This window comes from Adiantum capillus-veneris, chromosome 2 (genome assembly GCF_014529385.1).
Source record: "Adiantum capillus-veneris isolate H3 chromosome 2, ASM1452938v2, whole genome shotgun sequence".
In the NCBI taxonomy this organism is placed as follows: Eukaryota; Viridiplantae; Streptophyta; class Polypodiopsida; order Polypodiales; family Pteridaceae; genus Adiantum; species Adiantum capillus-veneris.
In genome coordinates, this window is record NC_140932.1 from 121,172,479 (window position 1) to 121,188,009 (window position 15,531).

Genomic DNA, 15,531 nt, shown 5'->3' on the forward strand with positions numbered 1-15,531 from the left:
TCTGAATCGCGCCAGGAGATGTCTACAAGACAGCTATCTGGACAACTTTTGGGTTATTTGAGTTTTTGGTGATACCTTTTGGCTTAACCAATGCTCCTGCGATATTTAACCGGATGATGGACAGGATTTTTCAAGAGTATAGACTATTTGTTGGTACTTTCTTTGACGACATCATTGTTTTCTCCAAGGATGAGGCAGAACATAGAGAACATCTGCTTCAAGTCTTTCAGGCATTACGAGATCACAAGTTGGTGATTAATGCGAAGAAAAGTGAACTTTTCCTACCAGAGATACACTTTTTGGGACACTGTCTCAGCAGCATGAGTGCAAATGGACCCGGCCAAGGTAGAGACCATCCATGATTGGCCCGATTTGAAGAATGTCCATGAAGTTAGAAGCTTCTTGGGCTTGTGTTCGTACTACAAGCGGTTCATTAGAAAGTTTGCAGAGGTTGCTTCCCCTTTGCATATCTTGACACAAAAAGGAGTCCCTTTGTCGTGGGGACCCACAGAGGTGACTGTCTTTCAGACATTGAAAGAGAAATTGACTACAGGACCAGTTTTGACTTTGCCAGACTTGCAGAAGTCATTTGAAGTATATTGTGATGCTTGTGGTCGTAGTATAAGTGCGGTCTTAATGCAAGAAGGCCATGTCATTGCGTACGAGAGCCGACTGTTCTCAAGGTCGGAATTGACAGCACAGATTTATGAGAAAGAGCTTTTGGCAGTTATCAATGCTCTTACTCAGTGGCGACATTACCTACTCGGAGCGGATTTTACTGTCTTTATAGACCATCAGAGTTTACGCTACGTCTTGTCACAGAAGCAGCTACCGGAAAAGCACATGCGGTGGACGAACATCTTGTCACAGTTTCACTTTCAGATTGTCCACGTTCAGGGACAAAAGAATTTGGTGGCAGATGCTTTGTCTCGAAAGCCGTTGGTTCTGGCTATTTCCGCAATACATCATAGGAGCTTCGAGGATATGGTCAATCAGTATGCCACAGATACAGATTTTGCAAACATTTTCACACGGATACGAGACAGTAGCGGGATATTCCATTCGGGATAGCTACTTGATGAGGAAAACCATGTTGTGCGTTACATAGCCGTTGAGGGAAAAGGTTATGACCGAATGCCACTGTTTACCTTTTACGGGTCACCACGGCATTGCTACCACCTTGAAAGGGGTAGAGACTTTTGACCGAGACTCAAGAAGGATGTGGACGAGTTTATGCGCAGTTGCTTGGTATGCCAGAAGGTCAAGTTTGGCACGCATAAAGCACAAGGATTGTTATAGCCTTTGCCCATACCCACCCGCCCCTGGGAAAGTATTGCAATGGATTTCATTTTTTATCTTCCGAGAACACAGAGTGATCACGATGGTATCTGGACTGTTATTGACAGATTTAGCAAACAAGCTCATTTCATTCCAGTGAAGAAAACAATCAAGCCGGATCACTTAGCGAGACTGTTTGTGGCCCAGATCTTTAGGTTACATGGCATCAGTATTCGGGAAAAGTGTGCCTCAGCTTAGCCTTGAGCCGGTTGCAAAATCAAAGTAGCTGGTTGAGGGGAGGGCAAGAAGGAGAAAATTCTACTTAAAATACATGGAAAATAGTGTAATTTTGCAAAAATACTCGGTAGTATTGTAAAATTTCCGGTTCATATTTGTCTTGGAGGGATTTTTGCATATTTCCGACAACGATATTTCCCGAACATTGCATGGCATGCTCGAGACGATTGTCTCCGACAGGGACCCCAGATTCACGAGTTTGTTTTGGAAGGCTATTTGGGAGAACATTGGCACGCAGTCGCAGTTCTCGTCATCTTTCCACCCGCAGATTGACGAGCAACCTGAAATTGCCAATTTAGTGATTTTAGACTTATTGAAGTCTTACATCTCGGATCAGAAGACTCAATGGGAAAAGTATCTACCTTTGGTGGAATTTGCCTACAACAACAAGATACACTCTTCGACGGGAAGGCGCCATTTGAGATTATTGAAGGTGCTACGAAGGTTCCACCCTTCCTAAGCACAAAAGATAAGATTTTTGAAGACGATGAGTACACGCGCAACTTGGACACGGCTTTTGCAAAGGTCCGCGACGCTTTGCAGAAATCTCAAGAAAGACAGAAAAAGGCAGCAGATCGCCATCGTCGCGATTTGAAATTGAAGAGAATGATTGAGTGCTCTTACGTTTTGAGAAGGCACGCTTGAGAAAGAAAAAGAGAAAGGAGAGGCTTTTTCCAAAGCTTAGTATGTGATACTACGGACCTTTCCAGATCTCCGAAAAGATAAATGATATCTCTTTCCGATTGAAGCTGCCTGACACTTGGAGGATTCACAATGCTTTTCATGTGTGTCTCTTGAAGCCTTTTAAAGGCGATGTGCCCGAAGATGGGAAGCCTGATTAGCAACCCAAAGTGGAAGAAAACGAGGAGATCCTTGTTCCAGAACAGAGGCACATAAAGAAAGAAAGATTTAGGGTAAAGCGAAGAGGCGGTTCTTGGTTAGATTCAAGAACTATCCTGCATTGGATACGAAGTGGATGGAGGAGGAGGACCTAACGAATACTCCTCAGATTGTGAATCTTTACCTTGAAGCTTTTCGTTTAGCATAGTCTATTCCAAATGGAACCCCGAATTCAGCTTGGCCGGATATCTGGTGCAGTGGGTATGCACAAGAGGGGAGTTACTCCGCTCCTTTGTCAACAGATGCCTCGATTTTTGAATACTAGAGTCATTGATGTCTCTTTGAGCTTCAGGGATATTGAGAGCTGATAGTATTCTGCTGTATGACTTTATGAAATGGAATTCCAGAAAATATGAAACTGATTTGTTCTTGACTTATTTAAGTGCAAGAACTGACAAACGAAATGACTGCAACATTTTGGTCTGAATGATCTCGATAGACATGGTTGCAATAGGGATTAGTCAATTGGGCATCTATGAGGTCCTTAGTGAATCTAGATGCGATTGCTAATTACATTGCTGATAAATCATGGTTTGAGATCCGAATGAATGTTCAATGTGATTTGTCATGTGATGTCCTGTGATGTCGTGTGATGTGACTGTCAATTTCGTACATGTGCTAGATGTGTGTTCCTAGTGCGTCGATACTGACAGTCAGTGTCTGCTAAGACAGTTTATGGCTTCTGTCAGTTTTGCAAGCGTGATCGAGGGCAATTACAATGATTTCAAGAGGGGGGTATGTCACTACTCAGTGATGTGGCTGCCCAATACTCGCGCACACCCGCTGGCTGCTCCTGGAAAGGCCCTGTACGACGGAAATGCTGACGTGGCTTGCTGTACGGACATGCACCTCAATCTGGATCTTTGGAATTCTCTGATCTACCAGTTGATCCCTTAATGTTCTTTTCTTGTGCCCTAGGACTTGTTGGTAGCCTCGCTCGCCTCCCTTGTCTATTGGCACTTCAATCTCAATCGTCTGAATTCTCTAAGAAACCATCAGTTGATTCCCCTACTTCGTTGGAAGCCTCAGATGCACTATCATCCGATTCCCTCTCCGCTAGAATCCTCTAATGAATTTGCATTTGGTTCCCTTGGTTTGTCGGAAGCCTCGGATGCACCATCATCTGATTCCCTTCCAACTCTGGAATCCTAAGTTGTCTCCTCTACTCTTTTCTAAGGACACGCGGTTCCCTCCCGTTACAGTGGTATCAAAGCTCCAATTGTGTGCTTTTCTCAAAGCATATCGGTCCTACCAAGAACAAACAAAGCATCATGGCATTTATGGATTCAGCTGAGTATCTACAGTTTCTTCTCGACAAGTTATACTTTTGCAGCACCCATAGAAGAATCTTCAGACGCTACAAGGTTGATGTCACGTGACACATCCAACCCTATGTGTCCGTGGACAAGCTACAGCATGACAAGGGTTCAGTTCGGTCAAGTCAATCTAGAATAGGAAGTGATCTGGCACTTTCGTGAGTGTTCGCAGACCGTGCATGCCCAGTCACTTAGTGTAGATGCATATCCTCTAGTTGCACACAGCATGATCATAAGCATTCCCATCAGAATCCTTCAGGGGAATTTTCCAGTGCATTTAGCTCCTATTTTTGACATTCTTCACTTATTATTTTTAAGTGACTTTTGTTGGAAAGTAGGTAGGGCCAATTGAGTAAGTTTGTATATAAGCAAACCTAGACTAGAACTAATTGGCAGAAGAGGCAGCAGGAGTACCATTGCTCAACAGGCAACTTCTCAACAGAAACCCAAGCCCTAGCGTTTTTGCTCCACAGCAAACACCTAGCATTTTTGGACCAGATCAGCCAGCGATTTGCACTTGTAGATTCCAACGACAGCAGAACATCAGATCAGCCTAGCGTTTTGCACTTGCAAGACAACCGACGACAGATTTGCATATTTTCAGCCCTAGAATTTTGCATCTGCATCATAACCCAACGTTTTGCAGATTCACCGTGACGGCAGATCAAGAGACCTCAACGTTTTCAGTTTTCAGCCCTTAGACACCTTCCCGCAGTCGTTCCTCGCCGCACGGTCAGTTTCCGCAAGGTTTACAGTTTCAGCCCAGAAAACGCAGATTTCAACATCTGCGTTTTCAGCGCGCCGTCGTCGTCATCGACATCGTCCCCGACATAGAGTCAGAATTCAGTAGATAAAGATTTGCAAATTTCAGCCCGTCTCGTCGTCGTCCTCATCGTCGTTGACATCGTCGGCAAGTTCAAGCATTGTAGAGATTTGTGCAATCATAAGTAGACCGCTCTCGCCATAGAGAGTAGGGCCTTCGGAGGAGGGTTTTACATCTCTAGTGTCGTATTTCTCTTCTCTCTCTATCTCTCGGTCTCATACATTCGCGCGCACAGTGTCCATTCACTTTGTTTGTGATCATTGCACTCTCTCATTAAGAACAGAAGGCTCTACCTTCCATAAGAACAAGAGGAACCTTGAGCACAGTTCGAAGCACTCATCTTGAGCCAAGTTCAAACATTCATTCCGCTACACCTAACATTGGTAGCAGAGCTTTGGCAGTGTTCTGTATCACTCAAGGAAAGAACCACAAGAATCACAGATTTTTTTTTTTTTTTGCTTGTTGAGGTCGCACGAACCCAAGTTTACTTGGGCATGTCGATTCCTAATCGTGTTTTTGAAGAGTGACAGGAAACCCAAGAAAGAAGGGCTTGTCCAGCCTCCCCTTGTGCCTCTTTTCACTCATTGAGAACTGACCGTGCACTTAGCGGCCGGCCAATCGACGTGAGGTGGGAAAAAGCAACCTTGGTGTGTGCGCAAGGCCGCCAAGGGGTGCGCCCGCAGAAAAGAGCAGAACTCGGGTGAAGAGAAGATTCTTCTCAAACATAGCTTGCAAGCGAAAGAAAAACCTCAAGACCCTCAAGAACCCCAAGACCCGCAAGAACCTCAAGACCCGCAAGAACCCAAGTTCCTCGTGAACTTAAGAACCCACAAGAACCCAAGATCACAATGTATGGTCATCACTCAAAGCGGAATGGATACTTCGCTTAGAGGTGATGAGCATGAGAGAGGCGAAGAAGAACTTTCCCCACCAAGAAGTTTTTCCGACCCTCCCCCTTCCCCATCTACGTCAAGGATTGCACTAACTCCTATGAAGGAGTTGCCGTAGTTGTTTATGGACAAGAAGTTAGATCGAAAAGCAAAAATAGAGCGTGAACACGAAGAAAAGATGGCAACCATACATCGCGAGAACAAAGAAAGTCAAGCCAAGTTTGATCGTGAGAACAAAGCAAGACAAGCAGAATTTGATCACGAGAACAAAGCCATCAATGAGAAGAGCGATCAACACATGAAAGAATTCTTGCGACTCTTTTATCAAGTTCAGGCACAGATGCAAGAGAATCAAGAAAAGGACTCTCTCAGTCTCTTCTTCTCCCAAGCATGACACATAGGATTTGCATGATGATTTGAATGACCATGATAAGCACGATGATTTGGATGTTAATGATGAGCATGATGATTTGCATGATCAAGATGTGATTTCTCACAAGCATGATGAGTTGCATGAAGAAGATGTGATTATTCACAAGGATGAGGTGTTAGTGAATGCTTTTTCTAGCGAAGCTAACCTCATTGCAGATTCGATCAACCACGAAGAACCGATCTTGGCTCTCGAGTCAAGGTCCAAAGAATCCCCTCAGGAAGAACAGATCTTGGCTCTCGAGCCTAGGTCCAAAGAACCCTCACAGGAAGAATTTTCAGCCATGGAAATTCTTGAAGAAGAAAGAAGCATGACACTCGACGAAGTTGAAGCATCGAAGGAGCCACAAGACTTTGTCGCTTTCGGCGCGGCCCAAAGAAGCGAGCGTTGCAGACCTTTATGAAGTTCAAGTATCGCACGACCCACACATCAAAGTGGGCCGGCGAAGAGTCCCTTCCAAGATTCCGGATGCTATTGGCGATCTCCCTCGACGCCATACAGTTCGGTACCAGTACATCACTTTGAAAAGGAGGGGATGTCACATGACACATCCAACCCTATGTGTTCGTGGACAAGCTACAACATGACAAGGGTTCAGTTCAGTCAAGTCAGTCTAGAATAGGAAGTGATTTGGCACTTTTGTGAGTCTGTTCGTAGACCATGCATGCCCAGTCACTTAGTGTAGATGCATATCCTCTGGTTGCACACAGCATAATCATAAGCATTCCCATCAAAATCCTTCAGGGGAATTTTCCAATGCATTTAGCCTATTTCTATTTTTAACATTTTTCACTTATTATTTTTAAGTAACTTTTGTTGGAAAGAAGGTAGGGCAAATTGTGTAAGTTTGTATATAAGCAAACCTAGACTAGCACTAATTGGCAGAAGAGGCAACAGGAGCACCATTGCTCAACAGGCAACTTCTCAACAGAACCCCAAGCCCTAGCGTTTTTGCTCCACAACAATCACCTAGCGTTTTTGGACCAAATCAGCCAGTGATTTACACTTGCAGATTCCAACGACAGCAGAACATCAGATCAGCCTAGCGTTTTGCATTTGCAAGACAACCGGCGACAGATTCACAGATTTTCAGCCCTAGCGTTTTTGCATCTACATCATAACCCAGTGTTTTGCAGATTCACCGCAACGGAACATCAAGAAACCTCAGCGATTTCAGTTTTCAGCCCTTAGACGCCGCAGATCAAGTCCCGAACCTCGTAGATCTCACCTTCCCGCAACAGTTCCTCGCCGCACGATCAATTTCCGCAAGGTTTATAGTTTCAACCCGGAAAACGCAGATTTCAGCATCTGCATTTTCAACGCGTCGTCGTCGCAACGTCCCCGACATAAGAGTCAGAATTCAACAGATAAAGATTTGCAGATTTCAGCCCTTCGCATTTTCAGATTTCAGCCAGTCTCGTCGTCGTCGACATAGTCAGTGAGTTCAAGCATTTTAGAGATTTGTGCAATCATAAGTAGACTGCTCTCACCATAGAGAGTGGGGCCTTCGAAGGAAGGTTTTACAGCATCTCTGGAGTTGTATTTCTCTTCTCTCTCTATCTCTCAGTCTCATACACTTGCACGCACAGTGTCCATTCACTTTGTTTGCGATCAGTGCACTCTCTCATTAAGAACGGAAGGCTCTACCTTCCATAAGAACAAAAGAAACCTTGAGCACAGTTTGGAGCACTCATCTTGAGCCAAGTTCAAACATTCATTCCGCTGCACCTTACAGTTTCCAACATTCTCTAAATTACACGTTACCCCCTTTGATGCCTCAAGTGGTATACCCCCCCTCCTCTGGCACCAAAAAGTGAGCCTCTAAATAGCAACCTTCTCAATGTTCCGATTGGAGGAGTCTTCAAGAACATGGTGCAACCATCTGATCCTCATCCAATGCTACCACCTCTTCCACCATCGTTGCCACCACCACCACCACCAGGATACAATGGTTTGAGCCCATATGGATATCCTTATTATTTGTATCCGAGATATGCGCCTAACCAACCAAAGGATTTCAAGGATGACGGCACGATAGTCAAATTTTTCACTTTTTCTGGAGTGAAAGAACGAAAGAAAGCATTGCAATTCCTACAATAATTCGACAATATCTATCCTTTGGAAATTTATACGGAAGAATCAAAGATTCCTCGAGCAACCGGATTTCTCAAGGATAATGTTGTTCAATGGTGGAGTTCTATCGTGGCAAAGCCACATGCTCCAAAGACATGGCAAGCTTAAATATATTCAGCTGCACCCAAATCTTTCATAGAAAAAGCTGAATTTAACTTCTTTTTCAAAGCATTCAAAGTTTCTTTATGCTTACCTGCAATCAACATATCATCCACTTATAAGACTTGCACAATAAGACTAACATCAGGAGCCTTTTTAGTGTAAAGACAGTGATATGCATGACTGCGTTTGAACCCATGGTTGAGCATAAAAATATCAAACTTTTTGTACCATTGCCTAGGGGATTGTTTCAGTCCATACAAGCTACGTTTCGGTTTACATACAAAATGCTTTTTCCCTGGAATGACAAAGCCCTCAAGTTACAGCATGTATAGCTCTTCATCCAAGGTCACCATGTAAGAAAGCAATAATTACGTCCATTTGATCCAACTCCAAATCCAAGAGAGCACATAGAGCAAGCAAAACCCGTAGCGTAGTCATCTTCACCACAAGTGAAAAGATCTCTTGGAAGTCTATGCCTTCCTTCGGGTGCATAACCCTTAGCAACCAAACGTGCTTTGTACTTGGGTTTGTCATCAACACATTTGACCTTATAAACCCACTTGTTAGGAATAGCCTTCCTAACTTTGGGCAAAGGCACAAGCTCCCATGTATTGTTTGCATGCAGTGACTGCATCTCAGATTTCATAGCAAGCTCCCACTTACTTTTGTCTTCACAAGACTCGACCTCTTTGTATGTAAGAGGCTCCCCTTCATCTGTCAACAAAATGCAATCCATAGATGGTTGAAACCTATGTGGTTGCCTTCTAACGCGTGTAGACCTTCTCACCCAATGATCTGCATCAACTGGTAATGGGTCTACATCGTCCAGAATGTGCACACCATCAATTGGTGGCTGATTTTCAGCATTATCTCTTGCTGTAATTCATTTTCAGCATGTTGGTCATGTGGTATAATCCCATTTTGTGCATCTATTTGTTGTCCGTTGTCTTTCGCCAATTGCACAATAGGTTGCTGATCATTTTCAGTATCAAAAGGAGTCAAATTTTGAGCCAAAGGTTGCTTTATGGCTGGCTGATTTTGTTGAAACTGACCTTCGTTTTGTCAATGTCTACATGTATAGCATTTTTCAGCATTTTAACCTCATTGAAAACTACATCTCGGCTGCATATTGTCTTCCTGTACTGAGGTATCCAAACTTGATAACCCATCTCTCCCTCATCTCCATATCCCTTGAAGATTCCCATCATGGATTTCATGTCAAGTTTGGTCCTCTGATCAACAAGTACATGCACAAATGCATTGCAACCAAAAACTCATAAATGGTCGTATGAAGCCGGTTTGCTAGACCAAACCTCTTCAAGAATGCCATTATCTAACGCACGATTTGGAGAGTGATTGTGCACATGAACTGCAGTTTTAAGAGCCTCCCCCCAAAACTCTTGAGGGAGATTAACCGTAGACAACATGCATCTCACTCTCTCAAATTGTGCGATTATATCTTTCAACCACTCCATTAGATGATGGATTATAAGGGACTGTTAATTCTTGCTTAATACCATACACCTCACAAAAACTGTTAAACTCACGTGATACATACTCTCCTCCATTGTCCGTCCTAATAGCTTTTAATTTCAAGCCCTTTTGTATGGTCACAAATGCATGAAACTTTTTCAATAAGTCAAGTACATCACTTTTACTTTTTAGTACATACATCAATGTCTTTCTACTGTGATCATCAATGAAAGACACAAAGTACCGTACACCTCCATGTGAATTCACAAGCATAGTGCAAACATCAAAATATACTAAATCAAGAACATGCAACTTGTGAGTGACACCAGAGGAATAAGAGACCTTCACTTGCTTTCCATAGATACAATCATTACAAAAATCAAGGCCAAGCTCTTTTACATCAAACTTCCCCATAGAGGAGATAACATCAAGCCCTTTTTCACTCATATAGCCAATCCTTTTGTGCCAAAGCTCCTTGTGAGAATAAACTACAGCCACAGCCAAAAACTTACCAGGTAATGCCTTGCAATGTAAATAATAAAGAGTTCCCTTCTTACTGCCCTTTACAATCAGCATAGAGCCTTTAAGCACTTTCCAAAAGCCACCACCAAACATAGTGTGTAATAACCCTTTACATCTAGCTGCCCAACCGAAAGTAGACTTTTCTTGATAGCAGGTGCATACCTAACATCATGCAAAATCAACTCTTGACCATTTTCAAGCGCCAAGTGTATAGTGCCAACGCCCTCAATCTCACATGCATGGTTATTGCCCAAGTAAACTTTACCCAGACTACCTGCAGTGTACGAAGCAAAAGACTCCAAAGATGGAGTAACATGAAACGAGGCGGTACGTATTTTTACTTGCCTTAAACCCCAAACTACTCAATATAACGTACTGTATGTACATATCTATACGGTAAACTACGTTTGGTTCAACCTTGCTTTTGTATGTTAAGTCTAGCCTAAAGGACTATTGCACATGTGACATGTTGACAAGAGTTTCTCCAAAAAGGAGCAAATATGACTTGCAAAAACAACAAGTTCTTCAACAAAATGAAGCATAAATAACTACATGACCAGTTGCAAATATACCTCCTCAACAAGCGGTATATGTTGTTGTGGATGAAGAGCATGTGGTAGCTGCACTTTATCACCATACTTTGTCATCACCATAACTTGCCAACTACGAGTTACAAGATACAAGAAGACTAACGAACTTGAGTAAAAGGAAGAGGAGATATGGCAAATCCTGTAGCTGCCAAGATTGGCACCAAGAAATCAGTTGAAATGAAACAACACCTGTCCAATTCAGCAGTTTGACTTGATGATGCTTTACGCAAATACCTCCTCACAAATGGCCGACATGAAAACATGAAGGAACCCCCCTGCAGCATCCAACACATCAAATAAACGTCGGCAAATAAATATCAAACTGTTGAAATAATAAGAACATCAAAGACCTTGGCTTAAAAGCAATGTGTACAAGGAGGAGGCGCACCCATCCAAAGCTCCGAGATAAATCATTGCCAGTGCCTAAGGGAATAGTCCCGACAGGCGGAATGGGCATGCGATGCTCGACATGTAATTCTATCGTGCTCCCTAAAACCCAACCAACAGTCCCATCCCCACCAGCAACCTAAACACCACACAGACTATTGAAGACTTTCTTTACAAAATTCTGCCAGAAAAACTCCTCATGAAAACCACTTACAAGGATCCGCAAACGGTTTCGTGTATCCTTGGCGCACTGATCTCCATATTCTGCAAGCCTCTCCAAACAACGTAGCCCATATCGAAAAAAGTCCTTGGGAGGAGTGACTGATAGGTCAAAGACCTACAAGCAAGGGTGTTGTACAGTACGTGCCTTAAGAAACCAAGAAGTATCAGTCTACCTCTCCTAATAAAACATTTGATGTTCTCCAAATACAACACACAGAAAAATGATTGCGGAGGGCAAGAAAAGCCACCTTCAAATCTTCTGCACAGCTGTACAACAATTAAATTACAAAAACCTTCATGAGATACCTCAAAGCTGTATTATGGGAGAGAAAAAAATTGCATTGGAGGCAATGACAAGTTCTGGTAGTATTACCAACCTAGTAGGGGGTTCCAAAAACGTTGCAACATTCAAAACCTGGTTTAAGATCTAAAACAGCAGAGCCGACATCAAATAAGTCATAATCTAGTTCGACTTGGCCACATAATTCACCTGATTGTCTTTTACATATTGTAAGCATGGGACATAGCTGACATTCGTTATGTGAAAACGGATCAATTCATAAACTTGCTTTCCTTTTACACGCCCTAAGATTCATGTCCTCAAATGTCAAACTATTTGAGACTCGGTAAGAATTTCAGGGAAGCCTGCCGTAATTTAAAAGATAACGAAGAGTATTATATAGCTGTAGATCTGTTGAATGGTTGTGCGCTCACGTTTAAGCGTGCATGAAAAATGCTTGAGCATGGAAACTTCTGGAATGATTCACAATTAGTCTGGCAATTCAAGGTCATTAATGAACACTATAAATTATCAGCATAAGAACTTGTTCCAATGTGTAATGTGTAGGGTGTACAAAGGAACCACTAACCTGCTCCTTGCTGAGTAAATCATTTAACGCAGCTCGAAGAGCAGGACCTTTCCTGCCACCACTTCTGGAGTTGATCATAACAATGAGAGGGTAGAGAGGAGCATTTGGGTTTTGCGATTGAGTTGGGACATCAGACCCAGGATATTCCACGAGCTTGGACTCAACAGCAGCCGCCATAGCCATCCTCAAATACTGCGGCATCACAAACTGCTGCCTGAAGAGCTCATCTTTTGGGCTGATCCTCTTTCCCTGCTCAGTGAAAGGATTTGGTGGTAGGGGCAGTGTAGCAGGTCCAGGAGCTGATGCCACCCGTGCAGCTTTGAGTTTCTCATCTTCTTCTGAAGAGGATGAGGACGAAGAGGAGTCATGCTGGAGAGCCGCCTGCTTGGCGCCAAGTTCTTGCTCAAGTTCCATAGCAAAGAGCAAGCTCTGAAGAAGAAATGGGTTGTGTGCATATGCGCGAGCGAGAGAGAGAGAGAGAGAGAGAGAGAGAGAGAGATGTGCACGCGCGCGCGCGCGCGTACGTTCATACACAATGAAATCCTCTCTTTTACAGAGCACCTGACTTCTTGGTCTCCTTCGCAATCAATGGGACTGCCGGCTCCGGGCTCACCTGTCACCGCTGGCACACCATTGTTAATTGCTGGCATTGTTGATTCCTCTAAATGCGCACCCTTATGCAAACCAATGAAAGGGCTTCTGCCATCACCCATTTTCACATTGGCAAGACTCGAGAACTTTTCAATTCGAGCCAGCGTTCTTTCGGGACGAGAGAGAGAGAGAGAGACGGAGAATTGTTTGCACAATATACCATGTTCACACTAGGCACAGGAAATTAGCATAGAAAGTTATGCCTCCAGCTATGGATGTTCAAGCATCGCAGCACCAACTCTGAGGCGCTCTCATGGTTACACAGATGATGTGTTTTTGCTATTGGTTGTGAGTGCGCTTGAATCCTTGCTATCAAGTTGCAGTCAGCTTTTTGAGTAGCAGCTCCGCATTTTCGAGGGGGGAGGTCTGGAAGAGCTTGAGAGTGGGTAGCAAGTTTTGCATATAGTCGGGAGCAGCCATGTGGCGCCAGGTCAACTTTTGCTTGCTTACGTTGCTTCGTCTGAACCCACCCTAAGCGGAAAAGGCTTAACTAACATGCTTGAGATGTTAAGCAATTTGAACCCACCGTAATGCTAAGATTAGCTTTTGCCTTGCTTAAAAGGCCCGATATTGGTAGGTTGCATTGTCCACAAGAGCTTGCCTATAGTGTATTTGTATTGGCCATGATTTTAGGAACCAGCTCAACTAAAACCTTCCCATTATCCATTACCAATTCAAAACTAGGGAAACACTTAGACTACTCACACATCGCGTGCCCAAGCTTGGGCTCATAGACGTGGAAGCCAACCGTCAAAAAAGCATTAGATGTGCAACACTGGCACTAGACAATTCATAGGTAGCCAGGAGCTCTTGCCCAATGTTGGGCGAGGGTTTGAATTGGCAACCTCAACACAAGAGACAAATGCCTCACTCAATAGACTAACGCGCTTTTGCTGCATGATAATATTCTTTTTAAAATAATGAATCTACTTGGGCAAAGGGTGTGTAATGTGCACTCATCCATTCCCAAAAAAGCTCATGGCAGTGTGTATCTGGCCTTAGAAAGCAATTTTTGATAGAGTTATGGCGACGTATATATCTTGTTGTTGCCTTTGTTTAGTTTGTAGATAGGTCCCTTCATCTAAGGACCTTATGATTTCCGTTTTTACTTTTTGTTTTAAAATGCCTTTTATCAATTTGTAAATTATGTTTTCGTTTTCCTCTTGGGCGTGGGTTTTGGAGGTTGCTTTCTGGACTCTTTTCTTCCATTGGTTGTGTGGATGTTTGAGGTACCTTGGGAAAAACAAACGGGTCTTTCTTGCGAGGTAGTTTGCACGTGAATATTGGCAACACGTGCACTTTACCACAACAACATACTTTTCCTTCGTTCTTACGGAGGAGAAGTGATGTGCAAAGGAGATCCTCAAGATGAGGATGTCTCTCTAGCAAGCATGCCTTGCATTCACAAGGAGCAATTGTTGCCACGATGATTGGATTTGCATTCTCTTCGTGATCTAACTTGGAAGAGGTTGTCCTCGCTTTGCCTAAGGTGTAATATCAAAAAGTCTTGGATGGTAAAGAGAACCATGTTCAGGTGTGTGACATTGAACGTGGAAGTTAGTGATGGCTTACTATTGAAGGGGAGTGGGGTTGGTCAGGTATCTGACATTTAGAAGAGAACTGAGTTATAGTTTACTTCTAATTGGGCGTGGGGTGGGGCAGGTGTCTGATAGTGAGCAAGGATGAGTTATCATGTATTGTTCAAAGTGCCAGTTGGGAGCAATATATGAGGCATTGTTGTCATGCTTAAATAATATGTTATTAGATTTCTTTGTTCAGTTTTTGCCATTTGCTGATGGTAGGTTTTAATGTGCATTATGCCGCTGAGTTTGAATGTAATGGAGCAAAGGCCTAATAGAGCATTTGAAAGGGCATGATGTATTTCTCTCCAAAACTTGCCAGGACAACGGCAAGGCCGGACTAGACAAGGGCAAGGCCGGGCTAGGCAGTGTGGAAAGGGAGTCCAACTAGGGCAAAGGGCTAAGAGCTAGGCTATATAGTGGGTGGTTGGGAGGTGGACTCCGAGGTTCTAGTTCCCCTTGTCTAACATTGGTATCAAGAGCAAGGTTCGTTTTTTGGGAAAGGCACAGCCGTGGAGGAGGGGAGCCACACAAATTTGCATGCTTTTTTGCATGTCGGGGTCAAGGGAGCGTGGAACTCACCTCCTGTGAGGAGGACGACATGCCGAAGCCGTGGGCAACTGCCCTTGCAAGGAGAAGACGCCGAGGTTGGACCTACACCAAACGGCGCCCTTGCGGGCTCTACGGCATCGCGCCAGCGGGGGGAGCTTTTCCCATGCCTGTATAGCAGGCGGAGACGAGCAACGCACGAGGCGGGGGGAGCTTGGCTCAACCCCTCGCGCTGTCTGCAAGCGGCCATAGCCGGTGAGCAATTCTCTCTACACACCCGACGAGCGCCCAACCCCTTGGGGGTTAGTGGCCAAAGTTTTTGTTAACACAAGGGACGGTACCCACAGTGGGGTACCCCCCCCCCCCCCCCTCCTCCCTCTTGTGGGGCTTCGGCAAGGCTCGGCATATCGACACGGCTGGCAAGTACTTCAACACACATATTTTCTGCATATTATCGGCAGAAACTCATAAATTTAATCAAAGCATCTCGAGGGGAGTTCAAAGTGACATTATATTTCA

General features: G+C 44.0%; 1 protein-coding gene across 3 annotated transcripts in view; it reads right to left on the bottom strand.

Annotated features, from left to right (window-relative positions):
* LOC147463495 (diacylglycerol kinase 4-like) overlaps positions 1 to 12,853 on the bottom strand; it is a 37,567-nt gene extending 24,714 nt beyond the window's left edge. The window contains exons 1-5 of one of the 3 annotated variants that reach the window (XM_086489290.1): positions 12,233 to 12,853; positions 11,356 to 11,478; positions 11,143 to 11,280; positions 10,989 to 11,029; positions 10,737 to 10,893 (exon numbers count right to left, since the gene is read on the bottom strand). In XM_086489290.1, the coding sequence (XP_086345416.1) occupies positions 10,737 to 10,893; positions 10,989 to 11,029; positions 11,143 to 11,280; positions 11,356 to 11,478; positions 12,233 to 12,646 (873 nt within the window). In that variant the 5' untranslated portion in view covers positions 12,647 to 12,853. Of the gene's footprint in view, positions 1 to 10,736; positions 10,900 to 10,943; positions 11,030 to 11,142; positions 11,281 to 11,355; positions 11,479 to 12,232 lie in introns of all 3 variants that reach the window. The other 2 variants (XM_086489282.1, XM_086489299.1) reach the window with 2 other exon arrangements.
* Positions 12,854 to 15,531: the final 2,678 nt, after the last annotated feature.